This window comes from Poecile atricapillus, chromosome 6, assembly GCF_030490865.1.
Source record: "Poecile atricapillus isolate bPoeAtr1 chromosome 6, bPoeAtr1.hap1, whole genome shotgun sequence".
Lineage (NCBI taxonomy): Eukaryota > Metazoa > Chordata > Aves > Passeriformes > Paridae > Poecile > Poecile atricapillus.
Window position 1 is genome coordinate 8,176,940 of NC_081254.1, and position 22,464 is coordinate 8,199,403.

General features: G+C 42.8%; 1 protein-coding gene across 5 annotated transcripts in view; it reads left to right on the plus strand.

The window, feature by feature from the left end:
* JMJD1C (jumonji domain containing 1C) overlaps positions 1–22,464 on the plus strand; it is a 175,351-nt gene that overhangs the window by 107,262 nt on the left and 45,625 nt on the right. For 2 of the 5 annotated variants that reach the window (XM_058842033.1, XM_058842034.1), the window contains exon 3: positions 10,943–11,056. In XM_058842033.1, the coding sequence (XP_058698016.1) occupies positions 10,943–11,056 (114 nt within the window). Of the gene's footprint in view, positions 1–5,024; positions 5,815–6,009; positions 6,216–10,942; positions 11,057–22,464 lie in introns of those variants that run through there. The other 3 variants (XM_058842035.1, XM_058842037.1, XM_058842036.1) reach the window with 3 other exon arrangements.

Genomic DNA, 22,464 nt, shown 5'->3' on the forward strand with positions numbered 1-22,464 from the left:
GATGATTTTTTTTCAGGCCATGCATCTGGTTTTTCTTTTACCATGATTATTGGTCTCCTGTTGCAGAAGGGACACTGATTCAGCCACAGATACAGCACCAGATCACTAACAGGGCTTATTCCTAGAGTTGTGTTTACACTACTGGTATGATGAAGTAGATGGGGATGAAGTAATGGGGAAAATTGCACAGTCATGATGACACATGCAGCTTTAAACCCCATGATGCCTGCCCAAGGAAGGACAAAATTTGTTTTAAAAGGTGATTGAAAAGATAGAAACCATATTTTAAATTGGATTGATTTGAAATATACTGTAAAATCAGTTAACACTGATCTGGACTGTATTAACTGTACTGTGTTGCAGCGGCCTCAGGGAGACAAAGAGTTACATTGTCCCACCCCAAACCCCTTGTGAAGGGCGGCCCAGGAGTTCTGATTGGGTTTGAGTCCCTGGGGGGTTCTCCCTTGGTGTGTTTCTAATGGTCCCTGACCCTGAACTCCACCCTCAAAGGTGTAAACCCTGGGTTCTGTCCCTCAAAAACCCCTGCTGTGCCTCTGTTCGGGGCTCTCTGTTCTGGACCTGGGTTTGTTCTCATGCTGAATAAATGGTTTCATGAACCGGGAGCCCGTCTCGTTGGTGTTTCATGCTGGTCCCCAGAACCCTGCAGCTTCCCTGGACGAGATCCTGAGGTTGCAGACTGCAACAGTACTGTTGCATGTGTTCCTTCATGTACACTCTTGTCTTCAGCTTCTCTGTCTTGAAAAATTGCTTAAGATAGCCTGGTGAAGTTTTTGCGTGTCTGATTTGCCCACTTCAATAACCAAAAAAGGAGAGTTAAATGAAGAATTTGCCAAATTAACCTGAAAGCCAGTTACTGCATTTCACATGTTGCAGTTCCAGTAGTAATGATTGTTTCACACACATTAATTTATCCTTTGGACTTTGGCTTCTGAACTTAAGTACAGGGTCTGTCTGGAGGCAGGTCAGCCTGCCAAGGCTTTCCCCCAGAGAAATGTGCTCTGAGGGAGCTGTGATAAACTTATCTCAATCTTCTCCTGGAGAGATACCCCTTAGATGGGACCATCCTCCTTGTCATGGTGAGGTATCCCACCATGCTTGGTGACTATGTTGATCCTTTGTAACCCATTGCTTTTCCCCCCTGGTACCACCTGGCTTTCCCCCATAAAAACCCCAGCTTCTGCCCAGTTCAGGAGGGAGTTGTTGTCCCTGGCTACCCTTTGCAGAGCTGCTGGATAATAAAGGCTGTCTCTGTGGAATTGCCACACGATGCTCCTGTTTCTCTCTCTCTGAGTCAGCCCGGGATAACCTAGTAAGCAGAGCTGAAATCACTGAGCTGAAATCACTTGCAGTTGCAGGCTGCCCTTTGCTGAGGTTACACAGTAGCCAGGGATCACCAGAGGCCCCCGGAAGGCTGTCTCTTGCGGGACCACTCTCTCTGGGAAAGTCGTGGCATCCCAGGTCAGACCAATGGACCTGGCTCAGCCACCACTGGTCTGAACTCGATGGGTTTCACAAATGCATAATGAGAAAGTGAATTTCTCCACTAACATGAGGCTGATCATAGCTCTGCCCTTACATTGTATTATTTCTGCAGGAAATACCTGCAGGACTATCACTATGAAACAGTTCTGCTTGCTAAGCAAATGTGGAGCAGCACAGACAGGAAGAAGATAAGTAGAAAAAATGCTAATTTAAATTCTGAAGACCGATTTAACTAACCTTCATTTGTTTTAAAGTTTAAACATTTGCTTATTTGCAATATTTGCATGCATTCTTTCGTGCCCCACAGCACTGCACAGGTGGGTTTCTCTGGCATGGTGTGAAGAAGGAGCACGGTTTGCAGTTCAAGGGGTTCACTGCCTGTAAGAGATGAAAGGAGGTCACAGCAGAATGTCTGATCCATGTATGCTGTCGCTTCCCGAGTGCCAGTGCGGCATTCCCGGTGGCTGTAGCTCCCATCAGGGTGGTGGCACAGGGCCTGGGTGCTGGCTGCTTGCCAGCCCTCAAGTGCAAGGGCTGCAGCTGCCACCGGCCCCTGCCCGCTCAGCCAGTGCCGCTCCACTGAAAAACCTGCCAGGCTCCTAAAGGGGAAAAATAGAGGGGGAAAAAAAAGAGCAGCTCTTGCACAACTGTGCCAGCACAACCTGGTGTGCCTTCCATCTCAAAGCAAACAAAAAACAAAATGAAAATCTCCAGCGAAGGACAGCAAAGCCATCCACCACCTGGAATTTTTCATGCAATCACTAGAAATACAAAACCTGCGGTATTGCTATCTTCACATGCGTGGCCTGAGCCTGGGCTGTGCTGCAGCGCTGCGGGGAAGTTACAACTGCGATTTTAGGAAGGGAATGTTTGTGTTTTTCCATTGATTTTCATCATTATCTGTAGTTCTAGCGATTATCTGCAAAAGAGGGCACGCTGTGTTACCAGTGATACATGTATCCTGTGGCAGTGAGCCAAGCCAGTAATTGAAGGTCAGGGATTGTTTGTCCAGTGCAGTTCAGTGTGCTGTCTGATTCCATAGGGGACTGGCAATGAGAAAGAACAAAGGCAGCTCTGTTCTGCAAGCTTATAGTATGGCTTGTTTGAGAGAGTTCAGGCCAAATTGTGAGAAGAAGCAAACAATAGTGGAAAACAGTGCTAAAATAATGTGACTACTAAATAAGCCTTTTTAAAGCATAGTATTTTGCAAATGTCAAAACCAGGCTTGGATAGACACTAATTTTTAAAATTCTTATTTAAAAATTGATTAGTATTTTTACATGGCAAATCTCTGTTTTGTTAAGGATGCACACCTATATATTGTAGTAAATTTTGTAAGTAGTAATGATATAAATGTAATTTTATGTTGCCTTAGTATACTTAACATTAACAATTGTACCAGTAGCAACTTCCTTGTTTTTTTTTAACTTCAAAAAGGTGTTTTACCATTTAGTGGATTTTTCTTGAGGATGTCTTTAAGTGAAACTCTTGGAAATAGAGTTGCTGAGTTAGTATTCCATGCATAGCTGGTGCAGCTTGAGAATTTTTAGCAAAATCTCTCTTTGGTAATGAATTGGTTGTGCTGGGCCTGGGTATTAATATTCTTTGTTACTAAGTCGCAGTCTATTAATAAAGCTTTGTCCAAACAGACAAACTTGCCTGTCCTCCAGACTGTCTTGTGATTTGTATTTTAATAGCGTGTGTCTTGGATATTAAGGATTGCTTGCTTTGACAGTTGCACTACATACCACACAGCTATCACAGCACCATTAGTTCAAGAGTAACATAAACTATGTTGTACTTCGTAATAGGCATTTTTCATTTGTTTGCCATTTCTGAAATAGCTATTAAGTGTCTGGGCTCTTAAGAAAAATGATAAAGCCTAAAACTGTATTAGAAAGGTGGAAATCTGGTACTGGAAGTAGTATGTCTTTGGGATGCTCAGTACTTCTTGGAGGTAATCTAAAATGTGCTTTAGAAGTTAAATTTAAGATCATACAAGTACAGAATTAAGTTTGGAAAAAATACTTTATTGATTACTTTGCAAAGTCTGAGTTACAAGATATTTTCTTGTGTCAGCTATTACTGAGCGGTCAAGTTTTATTTTTTAGAGGTGATGAGGCCTCTGAAGTATCAAGTCTGTGAAAGACTGTCCTGCTCACTTAACAAATGGCTCTGTTGCTGTTGGGTGACAAGTAACAAGGCACACTTCCACTTTTGAGGGGGAACAACAGTGCAAACTGCAGCCCCAAACCTGAAATAAGGTTGTATTTTAGTCTCTGCTACTGCATGACCTCTCTCAGTACTGGTGAATGTAACCGAGGTGTTATTCCCCCCTACTCAGTGAAAGGTGGTCTGGAGAAAAAGGAAGTGAAAGGAAATCAGGTCAGAATGGTGTCACCAAGATGTTAATTTTTTTCTCTGGAGATAAGGCAGTGCAGCACTACCATGGCATGGATGGGGCAAGGAGGTGTGTTTTGGGGGAACCAAGGAGGTTAATGAGCTGTGTTCTGCTGGTGGTGAGCCCTGAGTGGATCTGGTGATGGTTTGTGGCAGGGGTGCCAGAAACCAGAGGAGCAACTATCCAGTCTGGGTGGTCAGGAATAGATGGAGGCTGCTGAAGGCAGTGCTTCCTCCTTGCAGGCTTGCTGCCATATAAGGCTGCTTAGCTGTCTTGAGCCACCCAGGATGGAAGACCACTTAAAAAGGAAAATCAATACAATAAACTGCCTCTGCTAGTATCCTTCCAAGCAAAATCCAGGAGTCTTGCAGTTACGTGGTTTGAACATAGGCCGGGTAGTGCACAAACGCCATGTACAAGTAGCCTGGTTCCTGCCCTTGCTTGAATGCATGCAGTGTCACAATCTGTTATGGAAGAAAACCAGTTTGCTGGAGAAAAGCCTGCGGTGGGTAGAGAGCCTTCCAGTTCAACTTTAACTTAGCTGTACCTGAGTATTTTATTTCAGGGCTTAGTATGTTATAGCATTCCAGTACACCTTTAAACTTACCTCATTTGGAATAATTCGAGAACAGAGATGTAGTCATGCATTGATTTCCCATTATTATTCTACTTTCTTGGCAAATGACACGCCTTGTATTTTTTCCATGAAGTGAAAAATGTACAGTTGTTTATGTTTAAAGAGTTTGGGGAAAACAAATGTCTCTCTCGCAACCTCCTTTGTTATTATTCTTTTTTTTTCTTACCATCTATGTGTATGTGAGCTGAACTCAGGGAGTATATTGCAGGTGTTTCTGCTAAATTTCTGTCTGGAAACCATTTTCTCATTACAAAGTGTCCCCTGAACTTTTTCCCCCTGGACTATGCAGATGAAGTTTCCATGTGAACTGTAAACAGCTAGTTAGTGACATCAACTTGTGTTGGAAAGTGGGAAAACAAGTGGGGATTTTTTGGGGTTTTTTGGGTTTTTTGTTCGTTTTTGTTTTGTTTTTGTTGTTGCTATTGTTTCTTTGGGGGGGGGGGGGGAAGTCGTCAGGGAGAAAAGAACTTGTATACTAAAAATGAGAGAATTGTGCTTGAAAAGTTTTCCACGAGTTCCCGGGCTGTGAGCCCCCGCTGAGCACAGTGTGCTGTTGCTGAAGGCTTTGGGCTGCGCAGCCCCCCGCCCTCTGCTCCGGCTGCTCCTGGACCCAAACCAGGCCCTGAGCTCATGCCTGACCCACCCTTCCTTTGTATTACTTTTTTTTTTTTTTCCCTCGGTTGAATGTGGACGAGCTGCAGCCCTCGCTTGCTAACTTTCCAAAGCCCAACCGCGGCTGGGACAGGGAACAGCTTTCCAAGCCCGGGCTCGGCTTCGCGGGGGGAGGAAGCACTGAGGCTGTAAACGAAGTTCGAGGCTCTGGCGCGGAGCAGCGGCAGCAGGACGCTCTTGGCCCCTGAGTGCCTCGGCCGCGCTCCCGATCCACCGCCACACGTGTCGCGGGACTCCGCCCCCGCGGGACGTGGCCGCGGGCTGCGCCTGTCAAGCGCCACCTCTTCCCGCGGCGTGCTCTCCTCACCCGACGCTCAACTCGGTGTTCCCCACCCGGCTCCTCCCGCTCCGGCACCGCGCACTGCGCGCTCGCCCTTATGTAAGCGGCGGCAGCAGTAGCGCGCCATGACCCAGCAGCGGGGACGCGCCGGGGACTCCGCAGAACGCACAGCTGTCCGATAGTCTGCGCTGGCCCCACAAAGGGTAGGCGGTGGGTCGTCGTCGTCGTCCTCCTCCTCCTCCGGTCCTGCAGTCTCCACCCCTGGCACGGCCGCCCGGCCCGACCCGACCCGGAAGCGGCGAAGCGAGAACCATTTTCCTTGTGAGTTCAAAGGCAGAGGCGGGCGCGGAGGTCCTGCGGGCTGGGCCGCGGGGCGAGGTGCATATTTGGCCGACGGGGAGTGGGACAGTCCACCGCTGTGATTCGGGGGGGCACCTCCGCGGCTTCCCCCTCCCCCGGGAGACGTACCCGTGCGGACACTTTAACTTTGCGACGGGCGCCTTTGTTTGCCTTCCAAGGCCGCTGAGGCAGAACGGGCCGCATCCCCTGCCCGCGAGACTGTGGCGGCCCTGAGCCCCTCTCTGTTTTATCCCCACGGAGAGCGGAGTGGCGCACGTGACGAACGGGCTCCCGCGGGGGCGCGCGCGGCGCGGTGCGCCGCCAGCGACAGCGGCTTTGTGCGCGGCCCGGCGGGGACGAGAGCGCGGCGGCCCCGGGACAACGTGAGTACCGGACATCTGCACCCGCGGAGGCGCGCAGGGCGGCCTGCGCCCCTCTGAAAACGGGAGGGAGTTCAGAAAAAAAAAAAAAAAAGAGGTTTTGTGCGGTTTTTTTCCTTTTTTCGGTTAAGTTTCTGCCGTTGAGGCGGGGTGCGGGAGCGGCAGGACTCGGTGCCGGCCGTTAACGGCATGGACCCCGCCGTTAGAACAGCCGTGGGCGCCGTTGGTGCGCCCTGCCGTGCGGCAGCTCCAGCGGGCAGCAGGCCCGGCTGGCGCTGCCTTCTCCCCGCGTCCAGACGGGTACTTCCTTTTGCTCCCCCCGGCAAAGGTCTGCCAGAGTTCCGCCCGGAATCACGCCTTGGCTGCAAACGGGCAACGACAATCCGTAGGGATTGCAGGCAGGGTAGTCCGAGAATGAGGAAGCCCCGTGCTCGATTTTAATGTCAGGTTTGCTTTGTCGGTAGTCCGCTCTTTTCCACTTGGTGATTCTGCCTTTGAGTACAAACCATGGCAACAAACAGCCCTTGGAAGAGAACTACAGCTGTTTTGAATGATTAAGTGTCATAATGAAAAGGTGCCGGTGTTTGCGCTATTGCAGACTAAACAGCAAGGCTAGAAAATATCATGTGGAAAAGAAAACTGACTAGCACATAAAAATTAGGTTTAAATGGTCTTTTCAATTTTTGTGCTTTAAAGTGGAAGTATAGAGTGTAGATGTTCTAGTGTAAGAATAGCTTTCTAAATTACATTATTAACTCTTTAAATTTCTATTTGGTTTACGGCATAAATTTCTCTAAATTTACTTTTTAAGAAGGCTCACTGTGGTACATGTGCATAGTAGGATGTGCTTTTGTGGTATGCAGAATAGACTGGAGGCACAGAGTACCCAGTTAAGCAGGCTGTGAGCTCCAGCGAGGCAGCTGAGGTACGTGCAGGATGAGCCGGGCAGCAGCTGCGAGCTCAGCTGTAACCTGAGCATTTGCTGCATTAAGCCTTCTGGGTGTCACAGCCTGGCAGCGCCTAGGCTGCAGCAGTCGAGGTGTGGCTGCTCCTGGAGCCCTGGCCAGTGCCAGGGAACTGCCTGCGTGTATGCTGGAGGCAGATTACCACCACTCCAGCTGCTTTAATTGCACTAGGCAGAGGTAAAAATGCACTATGTGCTTGCTTGCTACTGCTTTCTTGGGAAAGTGGGTCCTGTGATTGCTGTGAGGGTTTTGGAAAGATAAATAAAGACATGACTTGTGTTATTGGGCGTTAGAAAAGGCAGTCACTGAGTAATCTGCTGTATTGGTATTTGGTGAATGCTATTTAATAGTTTTGTGACTGTTTGCTGTGAAATGATGGTAATTTATGTCTTCTAAAAATTATTTGAATTTCCAGAAAGTCCAGAATCCAATTCTCAAGCTCAGTGCTGTGCCATCTGCCTCTTGTAGGCAGGTTATTTCTGGCATGAGCTGGGATAAAATTATGGTGAAGGGGTAGAGTAAGATACACACTTTATTCAGCATCAGGGAACGTGATAGCAAAGTAGCCAAAGGGAGTGTGTGTCTGTCTGTGTGTGTGTGTTCATAGAGCTCCCTTTGGCTAAGCAGAGAAATCTGCTGGGGGAAAAAGTGGATTTTTTTTTTTTTCTAAGCAATCAGAACAGTGGTAAAGACAGATGTCACTTAAAACTGAGTGCTTGAGTCCTTTGCTTAGTTGTGGTCTTTGGGGAATTGGGTTAATATATAAAGCTTCCTTTTACAAGCTACAGGTTTGAAAGGGAGATTTTCATTTACAGAGATTTAGTTCTTCTTCATTTCTGCCAGTATGCTTGGTTGTCCCTAAAGCTGTCTTCCACTTTGGGAATGGAGAGAGGGAGCATTTGCAAGGAGTTCTTCCTCTGAAAATCTGCAAGGAGCTTGTTGGACCTTCTTTTATCTATTTTCATGTCATTGCATGCCTTGTATGTTTACCTCTAATAGCCGACTCTTGCCTGTCGTGCTCTTAGTCTGTTTTTCTTTGTGCATATGATATGTCGTGTGAAATTCAGATACGTCTTCCGTTTAAAATTTTTCAAATCCCTAACCTGTCCCAGTTTGGGTAGCTCCTTGGTGGCCTGCCTATCTCATGGAACTGATGGAGTCTGGACTTTGTTTTTCCAAGAGGGTGTTTATTTAAGGGTGGTGTTTTGTTGTTCTTTGATAGTGGAAATATTTTTCAGTATGTCTGAAAAAATCTCAAGTTGTGTGCAGCTCATGAGCTGTCTGCATAGGAGGAGGTGTGTGATGTGACATGGTTTTGCTTTATTTATTTACATATTTTTCCTCTGTGCTTGTGGGATAGCGTGCGTCCTCCACATGAGTGTTTCGGGGGCGTTGACCTGTCTAGAGACATAAATCTATGAAAGTAAGGGAGAAGGCATTACATTTCTCTTCTCAGAATAATCTCACAGATCCATATTTGGAACTAGTTCTTTTAATATCAGTAGGAAGATAAACCAGTGGCTCACATGTACCTTGATCTGTAGTGTTATCTGAATCCTGAATGATAACTGCTAGCCACATTCCACACAGTTTCACTTCAGCTAATGATGTGGTATGTCCTGTTGTTTGTAGTTGGAAGCTCATTTCTTGACCTGAATAATAGCTCAAAAAGTTAGAAAGAAAGCAGTGTGTAATATGTAGAAGAGTGTGAGGGAGGACATGGAGGCAGATTAAGAGCTGAAAGGCTACAATATTGTCTTTTTCAAAGAAAAGTTTGTATGCTTGTGAGTTTATACACTCAACACTTAGCAATTCCACGATGTGAACTCCACTCTCTCTTAACCATTAGCAAAACAAGATCCATTATAGGGAAGTGATGCAAGAGCAAAGGCCTTTTCTTGGCTATTAGAGGTTAAATAATTATTTACTATTTGGACTCTGTAGTTGGAGTATTATCATATAGTCTTGCTCCTCCAGCCCTTTCATCTAGTTACCTTTTGTAGAGATGGTTGACTGGTGGAGAGGTTTGGCTTTTTTTCCTTCCTTGTCTGAGAAAGAGTAGCAGCTAAAGTGAAACATTAAATAAAATGGAAACAAGAATGCTATGCTTTCAGTCAGAACACTTGAGGAGTTTGATAGATTTATTAGAAAATATAATGTATTTCTCATGAAGTATTCCCTCATTTGTTTGGTAAGTGCCAAAGCTGGAGCTCCAGAGACACTTGGGTTATATTTATCCTTATCACGAGGCAACACCTTTGAAAGTAGGTAATGAAGCCTGAAAAAAACCTTGAGTGCCCTCTTACTAGCTGCTTTCAGACTGGCTGAGGGCAGGTCCCTGACTCTGCTGCTGCCCCTCTTAGTGGCTTTTTGATTGCTTCGTGCCTCAGTTTCCCCATCTGTAACTAGGTCACGGTGATCCTGCCTTCCCCTTGTAAGTACTTGGGGTCTGTTGCTGCAGGATGTTGCATGTGAGCTGTGATAGCAGCATTTTACAGATATTGGTGTAGCATTTGCACACAAAGAGTGTTCCATGTGGTTTGACCTGCCCTTGTTTCTCCTCTTTGTCTTTTTCTCCTGCATTTTAAATTTAGACTCGGTCTCAAAGGGCTTTTTCCTTTTCCTGTTTTCCCTCATTACCATTTTTTTGTCCTGCAAAATAACTTTCCTCTCATTTTTTGTCCCTCCATGTTTTTTTCCCCTAGCATCCTGCATGTTCTTTCTGGCAGTCATTTCTTTTGTTCACCAGTGTCTTCCTCTTGCTATTCCTGTCTGTCCTCAGAGCAGCATTTCTCTCCCCTCCATCCGCTGGGATTTCCTTTTCACCTGACTCATCCCCAGTAGGTACATCCCCGCTCAGTCATGCTCTCTCTGTGCTTGTGTTCCGGGAAACCCAGCCAGCAGGGAAGGGGACCGCCTCTTGTACCCTCTCAGGGGAGATCCCCTGGAGTCATGGCGCCCTCCCTGCTTGCCTGCTGCATCCTGCTGTGCCTGGATAAGAGCAGGGGGTTTGGAGACGGTACGACGGTGTCGGGGAGCCTCTGACTTCCTGCTCCCTTTCTCTGTGCCTGGCTTTTGCAGCAGAGCTGGGAGATTTCTTGCTTCCTCCAGCAGCGAGGGTCATCAGCACCTTGTTGCTTTCCCAGCACACTGGGTGACTCAGGGAACCTCCTGCCACTGCTGTGAAATGCCCGTGCCGGTGCTGTGAGCTCAGAAGGCGTTGTGCTGGAGCAGCCGGTTGCTGCAGGGAGGAGCGGCTGCGGGGGCGGCAGGAGCAGAGTCAGAACAGTTCAGAGATGGGCAGGGAAATGATATGGTTGACTTGAGGCAAGGTGAATGATTTCAGAACAGGAAGGGGGGGAGGGATTTCTCTGCAGTCTGCTTCCACTTGAGCTGTCCTTAGTATAATCACTGCTGCGCTAGCTGGTCCTGCAGGCAGGGAGAGAGGATCTGCGGGCTGAGCTGTGTATTTAGGATGGAATGGTGTTCCTGTCCTTTGAGCTTCTGTGGTAAACAATCTTGCTTAAGCATGGTGAAGGAAAAGAAGAATGTACGGTGTAGTTCTTATTTTTTTTAGCTGGTTTTCCAACGGCACAAAGGAAAAAAACCGACATAACACAAAATCTTCCTTTCTTTTATAACTATTAACTGTTACTCTGTTTTGGCTTGTTTTGATGGAAGAATATATATGTATTTACACAGTTTTGGGGGTTGATGTGCTGAAGATTTTTTCAGTTTCCTAATTTTCTCTTTTTCCCTTGATAGACATTCAAGCCCGTGGTTGGAAAAAGTGTATACAATTCAATTACTGCAGTAGAATTCCTTGTGGACAAACAGCTGGATTTCGTAACTGAAGATAGTGCCTTTCAGCTCTATCAGGTAAGGAATTTGACTAGTGTATAAGTACCATTCATTTAACTTACTTAAAAGCCATGATTTTACTGTTGTTAAAGTGCATTTCATGTTCAAGTTCTGTGTTAAAGGAAAAATTTCCTATTGGTTATTGGCAGAGATTGTACCTTGTTTTGTGAAAGATTATATATATGATTCTAGTTAGTCTGATCATGTCAAGGAGTACTGTGCCATGAATATTACTGTAGCACCTTCAGTATTTTGACCCCTTTAAAGGTTAACCAGTACGATTAATTGTAGAGCAGATAGAAGATAGTATCCCTCCTTCTGAAGCTTTCATTTCCAGATCTTTGCATGATTACAGTGATATTCCACTTAACTGATTTTTGGTTCTCTTGGAAAATGAAAGCAGAAAATGTTAATTTCTTCAAAAATAAACACTTTTCTTACTGTTATTTTTAAGCCTGCTAAAATTTCCAGTATCCTTGATTTTAGTGCCACTCCATTAATTTGAAACACATTAATATATTAATGTGTGTGTATTTAAAGAACAGGAGAATTAGTGTTTCTCCTCCTCCTTCAGAAGAAAGTCCGAAAATCTCTTTTGTGACAAATAGAAAAGTACTTCAACTTGTGCTGCACTGATTGCAATTAAAATAGCCATAAATTCTTCCTTATGGCTTGGATGGTATACTGGCGATAAAATATATCTTATTTTATAAGAAATAGTACTTAGAGGCTTGGAATAACAGATGGCCCTGAATTAATGCTATGTAATTTTGTCCTGACACCCTCTCTTCCCTCCTGCTTCACCAAGATGTTTTTTTTTTACCAGTGCCAAATATATAGCTAGAAAAAGAGTAGATGAGAGAGAATCCTAGGGAAAGGAGAGGGAGGTTCAGTTCATGGAAGGGCTGGTGTTTTTATGTGTCTGTGGTAGGGAAGCCAAATGAGTTGAACATTTCTCATCAGGGTGAGGTTGCATGTTATGACTCGAGCAGCTAGAACAGCTTGGCTGTGCCACAGACAGCAGTTCCCACTATCAGACCCCACACTAGTGCCTTCAGTCCTCTAAATCAGCACAGCCTTGATTTTTGAACATGGGAGGGGGCAGACACAATGCGGGGGAAAAGACTGTGATGTTGATGAGCTGATCTGGATTAGCTCAGGGTGCATCCAGTGCTGTGGCTTCTTCTATGGAGGGGGTCAGGATGACGCAACACAGAGTGGGATATCCTCCTTTGGCAGCAGCGACCTCTTAAATCAGCTGAGCAGTGAGGTGTAAATTCACCCTCAGAGTCCAAGCCACTATCTTCCAGATTCATTTTACAAAGCAAATAATGGTGCTAGTATCTGTCCTTTGCCTGAAGTCTGTCAAGATCATGTGTCTGATAATGCTCATTCCAGTAACAGTAATCGATCTCCTTTTGGCATTGGATCATTTCTGATCTGAACAAAGCAAACTGAACATGGGAGGACTGCCTTTTGTTAAGCAATGCTATTGCCAAGCAGTGAAATAGCAATGTTCTATGTATTTTAGGCTCTTCAAAGAATATTGACTGATAGAGCATTAGACTTCTAAGCACCTTAATTTGGGAAGGTGCATTCAGGTTGAAGGTGCCATTTTTAAAAATATGTCCTAAGAACAGCTGGCTTCATACTATCTTGATCGGGAATACTGAATGCTAATACTGAAATTAGCAGTATGTGCTAATTTCAGTTCTCAAAGACATATTCACCAAAAACTGCTACAAAGCAGTAGCTTGTCAAAAATAGTTCCAGAGATAAGCTTGGTCTCCCTAACTGTTGGCCTCTGGTTTTGACACATAGAAGGCAATTCTATGTAAGATCAGGGTGTTTCCTCCTCTCATGGAGCAAATACTTACCTATTGAAACCTGAGATGGACCCTGTTGATCTGTATCCATCATGATTAGTTTGGTGACAAGGGACTTAAATTGTTTATTTTAACATTACAAGAAGTTTGCTGACAGATTCCTTTAAGTACTAAGGCACACAGAATTTTCATTTTAACTGGATATTGCTTCAATATTGAGTGTAGTAACATAAAACAGCATTGTGCACACTGATGGATAACGCAAAATTCCTTTATTTGAATGACTATAAAAAGCTTGAGAAATGTTTTTCATAGGAATATCTCTTTGTAGGGCTAGCAATATCTCAGTGCCAAGTTTTACAAGTTAAAGCACAGACAAGAGCTTTACTGAATGATAATGTATTCAAGAGACGAGAAACTATATGTACTAACAGTATGTTAGACAGAAATATTAGCTTTATTACTGAAACTTATTTTCTGCTCAAAGAAACCTGAAGTGGGAGCATTGTTTGTATTCATTTTGTGTGCTATTTTTTGTTAATGCTGAAAATCACATTTCTAGCCATTAGTCATTTAATGTAAGGTAGTTTGTACTTGTATATTTTTTCTGAAAGATCCCCCTTTTCTTTGGCCTCTGTTTTCTTTGCCATAATACCTGGTCCTAGATAAATCTTCACTGAATTTCCTATTACTATCTGCTTTGCAAAAAAAAAAAGGCTTTTTTGCTCCCTTGTTTAGTCTGTAATAGCATTGATTTGCTTGTGAGCAGAACACTGAACTGAGGAATCATTCTTTGTAGGGATGAGTTAACTTTGAGTCTTCTGAAACACGTTTAGCTTTTTGTTTAAGCTCTCATAGCTGCACATTTTCAATGTGAAGTCCTTTAGAGACCATGGTGACCTAAACACTTTTTTATTGCATTTTGCTGTTAGTGCCTAAAATTCCAGCATCTTCCTGCCAAAACAAACAAAGTTTGAATTTGTGTGGGAAGACTCCATTTCACTTCAGATCCAATTCTTAACTATTAATTTTTCCCATCGTTACATAGACTCATAATACTGGTAATGGGCAGCAGGGGAGTATTTGGTACAAATTCTGCTCACATCATTCTGATCAAGAAACAGTAGTGTTTCACATAACTATTGGGCCAAAAGGCTTCATGAATAAGGTGCTGCTGTCCAGTGTAAAGGTGACAACTGCTCAAAGCAAAGAAAACAGCACACTTGGCACCCTTTCAGACTTGGCAGGAAAAACAAAGTTTGAGTAGGCAAAGAACTAAATTAACAGAAGTGGTTCTTCCAGAACAAGATTAAAGAGACTTTGGCAGGACTTCTGGGGAATCGTGACCCATGCATTCCCATGCCATGTCTGCTCTTTGCATAAATAAACATGTTTGAGTTAAGAGATTCAACGACCTTGCTATGGGCTAGATTAATATCATTATTAAAAGTAGGGTATGCAGCTGCATTATATGAGCCTCCTACTTCCATGTCTTCACAAGGTTTGCTGTACCAATTATAACACTTGCCAGTGAATTTGTTCTTTACTATTAAATGTGCATGTGGTTCTTCTTTTGCCTTATGTGTGTTCTGCTTAGAATCCTGCCCTTCTCTATAGAAATGGCTTGGATTCTGTATGTGTGGTGCCATAAACACCAACCTACAACTTGTTTCCGGTGGCTTTTATCTCTGTGGCTTCATGGAGGATGTAAACTGCATTATTCTGTGTGAAACTTGTGTGTGACTGAGTGACTCATTCATTAATCTGGGATGGTCAGACCATTTAGTCATGTAGTTCTTTTTATGGTGGTGATGAGGGGATCTTGAGGATAAAAGCAGATGTGAACATTTGCTGTGGTACTTTGCTTAGCAATGGAATGAAAATTCTGTCCTTTGTAGGAAATAATAGACATAAAGTTTACAACGTGAATTTTTTATGTCAAATTAGTATCTGTAGGAAGTGTAATCCTGAAATGGACATGTAAGTTAGGCCCTTAATGTGAATTCCACTTTGCATTCATAATATATCATGTATGTTCTTAATCATGTATGTGTTTAAAAACTCACAAGTGTAGTGGGTTTAATGATGGCTCTTGGTATAGTCTGAAAATGAACACTTCTTCCAAAAAGCTGTTTTAAGGAAAAATTACAGTTAAGTCGACACATACAAATGTGACCTAAATCACATACTTTGGACTGAAATGGTTTTCTGTAGTAAGTTATTTATACTGTTCTGTGACATCTATGTGTGTCTGTTTTGTGGTACACATGTTTAGGCAGCAGCAAAGCAAATCATACCTTAATTTATTTAAGCACTGTCGTTTACTTGAAGGACTATAGATGGGGATGTGAAGGATTAAAGCCCAGCTTATGGTATGTGTTGACTTCATCAGAATGGTGTTTTTGCCCTGGGTGATGTTTGGCAGTGCCCATCAAAGACACTGTTGGGCTGAAGTGTGTGATTCTGCTGTTGCTGGCTGAAGCAGCTGGAGTCAACTGCATTGTACTTCAGACAAGCAAATGAGAATAACAAAAACTGCTTTATATCTTGTTTTTTCATAGTAAAATATGCTTGTGGAAAAATCTGAAAAGACTGCTTTGCCTGAAGCACTGAGTGCATTTCAGCTGTGTATCTGGGTCAGGCGAAGCAAGGGTACATGATTGATTATAAACTTCCAAATATGTACATACTGTGTGTGATAACGTATTTCCAAAGAATTTCTGAGCACACAGCACTGGAGCAAATGTGCACAGTGGAGGCAGGACAGAATTCAAATGACGTTCCTTCACATTCATTACACTTCCTGCAAAGGGTATTTTACCACTGAGGGAGAAAAGTGGAAGGGTGTGCAGTCTTCAAAAAGTACATTTGCTAATTTGGTTAAAAAAAAAAAAAAAAGTCCTGCCAAGAATGAACATTTATGGTGAAATTTCTCTTCAGGCCTTACACACCCCTTCAAAACTTTTTTTTTTTACTGGAAGACAAGCCTGATTGCTTTAGTGTTTCAAAATGGTACAGTCTGCCTGTCTACCTCTGTGATGAAGGTTGCAGATGTAAAGATAGGGCAATGAGAAATCCCTCGTGGGAGGTGTTGCATGAACAGTGATAGGCACCGGTACTTTGCTCTTTTTCTAAATGTGTGTGGCACGTCTGAATGCTGGCAGATCAAATGTCTAATATGCCTTAAAGATTGTTGAAATAATAAACTTTCTCACTAATCATGGTTGGTACATCAGAAACCTAATATGCAACTTATGTTGTTCTATTACAAATTCAAGTCATATATGCCATTAAGAAAGACTTGAGTGAAAGGGCATGGGCAGCTCCACTGTTCTGTTTTTCTGTTCATTATGGGCAGACATTGGATATTTCAGACCTGGATGCCTTTGGGTTCCATGACTTGTTTGCTTGTAAGAGCAAGTAAGCTGGACTTGTGTAGTAATGACATGTGCATATAAAAAATTCTTTAAACATCTTTAAAGATAGGCTTTAAACAGGGCTAAAATAGTATTTTTCTGTTTGTATTTTAAGCACCCCATAATTACATGTGCACTCATCTTTCAGACTTCTTTTACTTTAAGCTTCAGGCTTAAAAATAACTACTGTGGCTGAAAATTGCTTTTCCCATAAACTTGAACCTTCATTGATGAGGCAGGCAGGAGCTTTTGGGGCTGGTCCCACCCTTTGAGGTTGCCAGCAGCAGCTCTGGAACTCCAGGTGCTGGCCACAGAACCCATGTGCTCCCCTCCTGCTTTCGGTTCCTCCACAGGCAGCCTAGGCACACACAGCTTTCTGCATCTATAACTCCTCTCCTCTCAGTGTTGTGCTGTAGAACTGTCTTGATTCTTTGCCGTGTCTGTGGACCACCCATGAGGAGTCCAGCTGGCTTCCCTGGCAGCCTTCTAAAGAGTGATGGTCTAAACAGCTTGTTACTGACACATCTAAGTTTAAGCGTACAACTCCAACATGTGGGGAAGCAAAAAGCTGCGTCCAGCTAGAAGTGGGTCAGATGACTCATACCAGTCCTCACTCCCAGTAAAACGTGCAGGGCAGAAGAGTTTCATTGGAGTGCTTGCAAAAGAAGAGGGAGGAATGAGGGAGGAGGGATTGGTGCCTTCCATTTGTAGAGTCAGAGGGACATGTTATATATATAATATCATCTGCCCTAAGCTTGTATTTGTGCAACTCTTTGATAAAGAGCTTCTTGTTTGAGAACTACCTTTCTTTTCTCAAAAGAGGTAGAATAAAATGCCACCTTCCTTGATCTGTGAAGAAGTAAGAGCTTCAATCACTTTTTTTGTCTCTTTCAGCAAGGTTTGACACAGGAGTGGAGTTCTTCAGATCTGACAAGCCTTACAGAAGTGAGCGGGGGTGGGGGCATCAAGTCAGCAGGAGGGTAACATAGCTGCCCACAAGTATTGTGAGATGAGATGAGAGGGAGTTCAGGAGCTGAAGCTGTGGGAAGATACACCAGAAGGAAGGGGGGGAAAGAGTTGCAAGATCCTTGGGATAAGCTGAGCTATCCCATTGATAAGCTACTACAATGCAGATGACACTCAAATCCATAGGAAAACAGTTTTCCTTTCTCTCTCATATTCTTCCTACAATTTCTGAAAAACCAGTCAGTACTATTATTTGATTTTATTAATCCTACTCCAGGAGGTAGTATTTAAGTAAGTAGTTAAAAGTTTGGGTTTCAGAATGGAAGAGATGGAATCTGCTTCTTCTTTGAAGATGATTATCAAATCTTTTGACTGAAGTATTTTGGTACTTTTGAAAAGTCATGCTTGGGATTATGGAGTTTAAAAATCCATCCAGTGTTTCTGGGTAAAAATTTCCTGTGTTTGATCACAAGTGATTAATTCTTCACCAGTAAAAACCCATGGAAAATACCACTCAGTAGTAAGTGAAGGAATCCTAATTCTTGTTTCTGTGTCCTTAAAATTTCCATTTCATCTATTAAAAATGAAAGTTTAAAGTATTTTTCTTACGTGGTGGTCTTGACCAACTCTGCTTCTGTAATCCAGACTCCTAGTCAGCTCCTAGAGAGATCTGTTTCACATTATAACCAGTTGCTGCTTTGCCCCTGAGCAGGAAGAGGGTAGGCATTCTTGGATTTCAGGTAGGGAGAAACTTGAGTTTCATGAAAATGTGTTCTTACCCAAATTAAGCCTTATCTGGACAGGATAAACACAATACCTAATTTTCTGAAATGCTCATGGGTTTCTTTGCTTTTGTTCATCCCTTGGATACAATGTCCATTTGTTCTGGCTGCTACTCTAGACCTTTTTCTTACAGAATGTATTTTTGAAACTGCAATTTGTAGTTTGGGGGTTACTGCTTCATGGGAACTGCTCCACAGCCTTCAGCAAGCTGCAATTAGTAGAGGTTGAGAGCTATAGCAGTTCCAGGTCTGTGTATCTAATTCTTTTTCCAGGCCAGACATCTGGGGAGAAGCTCAAGTAATTTTATACTAAGTTGAATTTTTAAATTTGAAATTTTAAAATTAAAACCAAGTATGAATCTTGCTATTTTCTTAGATGTTGGAATAATTTACTGAGGGCTTGTGGAGGCCTTGATGTGTACAGAGCATTATTTTTAACAACATACTAGTAATTACAGTTATAAAGTCTTTTTACTACTATTTGTAAACACTGACACCCCCCTTCAATCTAGCAAACATTTCCTGTGTTTTGAATGGAATTAAAATCAGCTATTCTCATTCTTCTCCTGTAACCTCTTCTACTTGAGTGTATCTGCTAGTATTATTGAGGGTAGTATTTTAGTGTTTTTGCTGAGCAAGTGAGTTTGAATCATAGTAATTTCTGTGCATCTCACTAATAATTAATTTTTTTTTTAATTTTAGTTGTGAATTTTAAGCATGCAGTTTGGAAATTCTATTTCAAGCATAGAGGCAGGGGTTTTACCCCATTTGAATGTTTTCTTCCCTTTTGTTGTCTTCTTATCACCATGTCACATCATTTTGGTATATAGCAGATAAAATCAGGTTAAAGCAGGTTTCAGAATGCATAAGACTTGGTGGCTAAATGACGGTGCTTGACAGGCTTGAGCTTTTCTCTTCTTTTTTTTTTTTTTCTTCACCAAGTGATGTTGTTCCATTTTGAATTATGTCTTCAATAGAAATTTTTTGTTTCTGCATGCTACAAGATTTATCTGTGAAAAAATACTGTGAAATAGAAGATTATTGTATCAATTTTAAACTCTGAATGACTTCCCTAAGTTTACCCCAGAGAATTTATTGCAGTAATAACTGAAACATCCCTGTTTTCTGATTAGCAATTAAATCTTTCCTCTTAGCAAGACTGTTATTCATCAGTTCTATAAAAGGCATATCCACAGCTTTCTCCAGAGTTGCAGGGCTGTAGTGTTCATCCAGCTATGATGTATGTTCCAGCGGGTCAGATCTGTTATTTATAGGGAAAATTTCTAAAATGGCTCCAGCAGGTCATAATGGAGCTCTCTACAGGAAAAAAAGACAGTGCTGCCTCAAATCCTATTAGAAATTAACTTTGAAAAATTTTCTTCAAATACAGTGGTGCTTTTAAGATGTGAGAAAACTTAGTTTTATCTTGATCTATTTTCATAATACCAACGTGTTGGCCAACGTGTATGTATTTGTATTCTTAGAAACACAATATCAAATAAATCCCTGAAAGCCACTTGAAAATAAAAAATTAATGTAATTCAGTGGACTAAAGCACACTGGGTTTCAAGAACATTTGGATGGGATCTGATGTAAAAGTTAAAATATTTTTATTATTTGTAGGGATTTGTTTTCTGCCCGTAATCCTCATGAGTTACAGAGAAAAGGAGCTGGCAAGTTATATGTTTCCAGAGTTCCTGTTGGGTAAATAGGATTGAGGACGTATTTAGAAGAAACTAGGTAGCTGTGTGATTACTGTTGGTAATCTAAGCTGGTGGTAGTTCACATTCCAGAGCTGGGAGTCATTCACAAGAGTGATACACTGATGGATATCTCCAGGAGGTGGTGTTGATTCTAGAATCTGTCATACTGACACAGTTTTCTGCAGTTTTCTTCTGCAGAACTGAATTGAGAGGCCTTTGCTCTTCACTTCCTTCAGTAAGCTCTCAGTTACCAGTAGTCTTCTCAAGGAATGTTGTATTGCTGTGTAATGCAACTTCTAAAAGATTCAATGGAGGTGACTACCATGTCCCAAGAGATGACCTGCCCGGTCAGTCATTTTTTGTGGTGCTACACAGCCTTCCAACTGCTACTGCCAGCTGCCACAGATAACCTCTGCTGTCCCTAATGCAAGGAAGATGTGTCTATTGTAAAGTGGTCAGTGTCTGAGCAGGCCTCATGTCTTTGCTTGATTTCTGATTGCATCAGACTGCCTTTCTAGCAGCCCAGTAATCCAGACAACTAGTGATCAACAGAATGTACTTTCTTTTTTGCTTAAAGATGCCTTCATCCGTACTTCTTGTCTTTCAGCTGATGTGATTTGGGTCTTGTTGGATGCCTTCTGAAAGCTGTTCACAGGGTGTCTGGTTCTCAGTTTAAATTTTGGTATCAATGGACAAAAGAGATTTCTTCAATTTACTTACTTGTCTCCTTGTTAGCATCAATTTCATTTGGCTTATTGCTTGCTTCAGGGAAATGTCTGCACTTTGAGGTTTCTTTCCCCATAGTGGCAGTGAGTTGCTTAGTGACTCAGAGGCTTGTTCCAGTATAGCCACATGATTGTGTGGCTTAGGACCAGTACTCCCTCCCTGTTTCTCTTACAATTAGAAAAAAGAAAATGCCAAATTAGTACAAGTTGCATATTGCTGAGATGGTGGTGATAAATATGTGGAGCCTGCCATGAGGAAGTGGAAGGAAATGTGATTCAGTGGAAAATGAAAGAAAAGCAAATGTGTGGCTGTGTCATCAAAATGAGAGAGAAGGTGGACATGGACTAGTGTAGTTCATTTGACCTTTATTTGTCTGTATGTGTGAGAATGTAAGTGTTCTAGATGGAAGCTGAAAGCCCCTCTGTTTCATGGATAGGAGCTACTTTTTTGGAGAAGTCTTAGATGCTAAAAGATACCTGACTTTGGGGGAAGAGTTTGCTTTCCTCACACAGATTGTCCTAGCTGCTCAGAGAGAGTAACATAGTTTGTCAGCATAAGGGTCATCTACTTTTTAAAATCTCTATTTTCAAGTGCAAGACTATTGCAGATGTCACTAGAACAGTTTTTAGGCTGGTTTTTGACAATATTTCTCTAGACCAGGTTTGGTTTTGCTTATCCATTCGTTGTTGCTTACTTTCCTGCTGGATGTTTATCCTGTCCATGTTCATGCTGCTCTGATTTCGCCTCTGCTTTCCCATACCAGATTGTCATCTACAGATAGAAGAATAATAAACTGACTTGTAAGTTTTACACCATGCCCATTTCACCTGAGGTATTGATAGTTTTATAAGAAGGCAGATACCTCTGTTGATTTTTGTGTTAGTAAGTTAAAATCGTGGAGAATATTAGACTACAAGTCAGATTTTTTTTTCCTCCCTGTATATTTATGTTCTTAATGCAGGTATATCAGTTACACCTCCAGAACTGAACAAATCAATGTAATGATGTAACTTCAAGCCTGAAATCAGAACTTGGAGAAGTGTATGTAGCCTTGACCCCCTGATTCTCAAACCTGATAATTAAAATTTTAAAATCAGTTTCAACTCTTGAGGTAAAATGAGGAAGGGAGTAGGAGTATGTGGGGAGAAGTATTATGCATAGGGAAGAGTGGTGAGCAGTAGAAAAATCGTTGATAGCTTTTCCTGAGAAATGTTAACTTTACTGACAGTTGGAAAATCACTAAATTTGTATTCCTCATCCCTTTTCCCCTTGTAATTTTAACTTCCTACTTACAGAAACATAGTTGTTCCTATTATACACTGAAAATAACCCCTAATCTTTAAATGTATGTGGTCTGAAATATCTATAAACATTTGTCCTTGGAACAGTGCATTCAGAGCTTCTTGCTGGGTGGGGATTAGTTATCCCAATTGTCTGTCCTGGACCCTGCATGCAGAGCTGGGGTCATTGCCCATCCCTGCTTTCCCCGTGTGGCTGTGCCTCTGTGCACATGTAAGTAGGGCTGACCTTGGCTCGACTTTGTTTCTGGTTTAGGGGTCAGGGTTGTGCCTTCAAGCTTGACTTAACTGGTTCAGATGTAGCCCAGCAGCTGCTGGGTTTGAATGAGGTAAATTGTGACTGTGCGCTCAGAACAGCAGAAAATAGGTCAAGTGTGGGTTGGGTTTACATAGAAAGCGCTAGCGTCGCCTGGTAAGCCTAAGCCTCTTCTCTCAGCTCAGACAAAGCCGTTTAAGGTAAACTGTGAAGTTACAGACTCCCCAAAAAACTTTCTAGTCTTTCTAGCTTTCCAGCCTTGGTGTTTGTGGGTGGCATTGCCCTCTATGAGAAGAATGGAGCAGGAGGGAGGTTACCCTGGTTGGGTTGGTGTGTTCCCCAGTGCAGTCCCCCTGGAAAGGCATTGCTGGTCCGGCTGTGTGGTGCAGCACAACCCTGCAGTGCCTCTCTGACCTCCTGCCCACCAGCTGCAGTGGCATGGCAGCTGGGGTA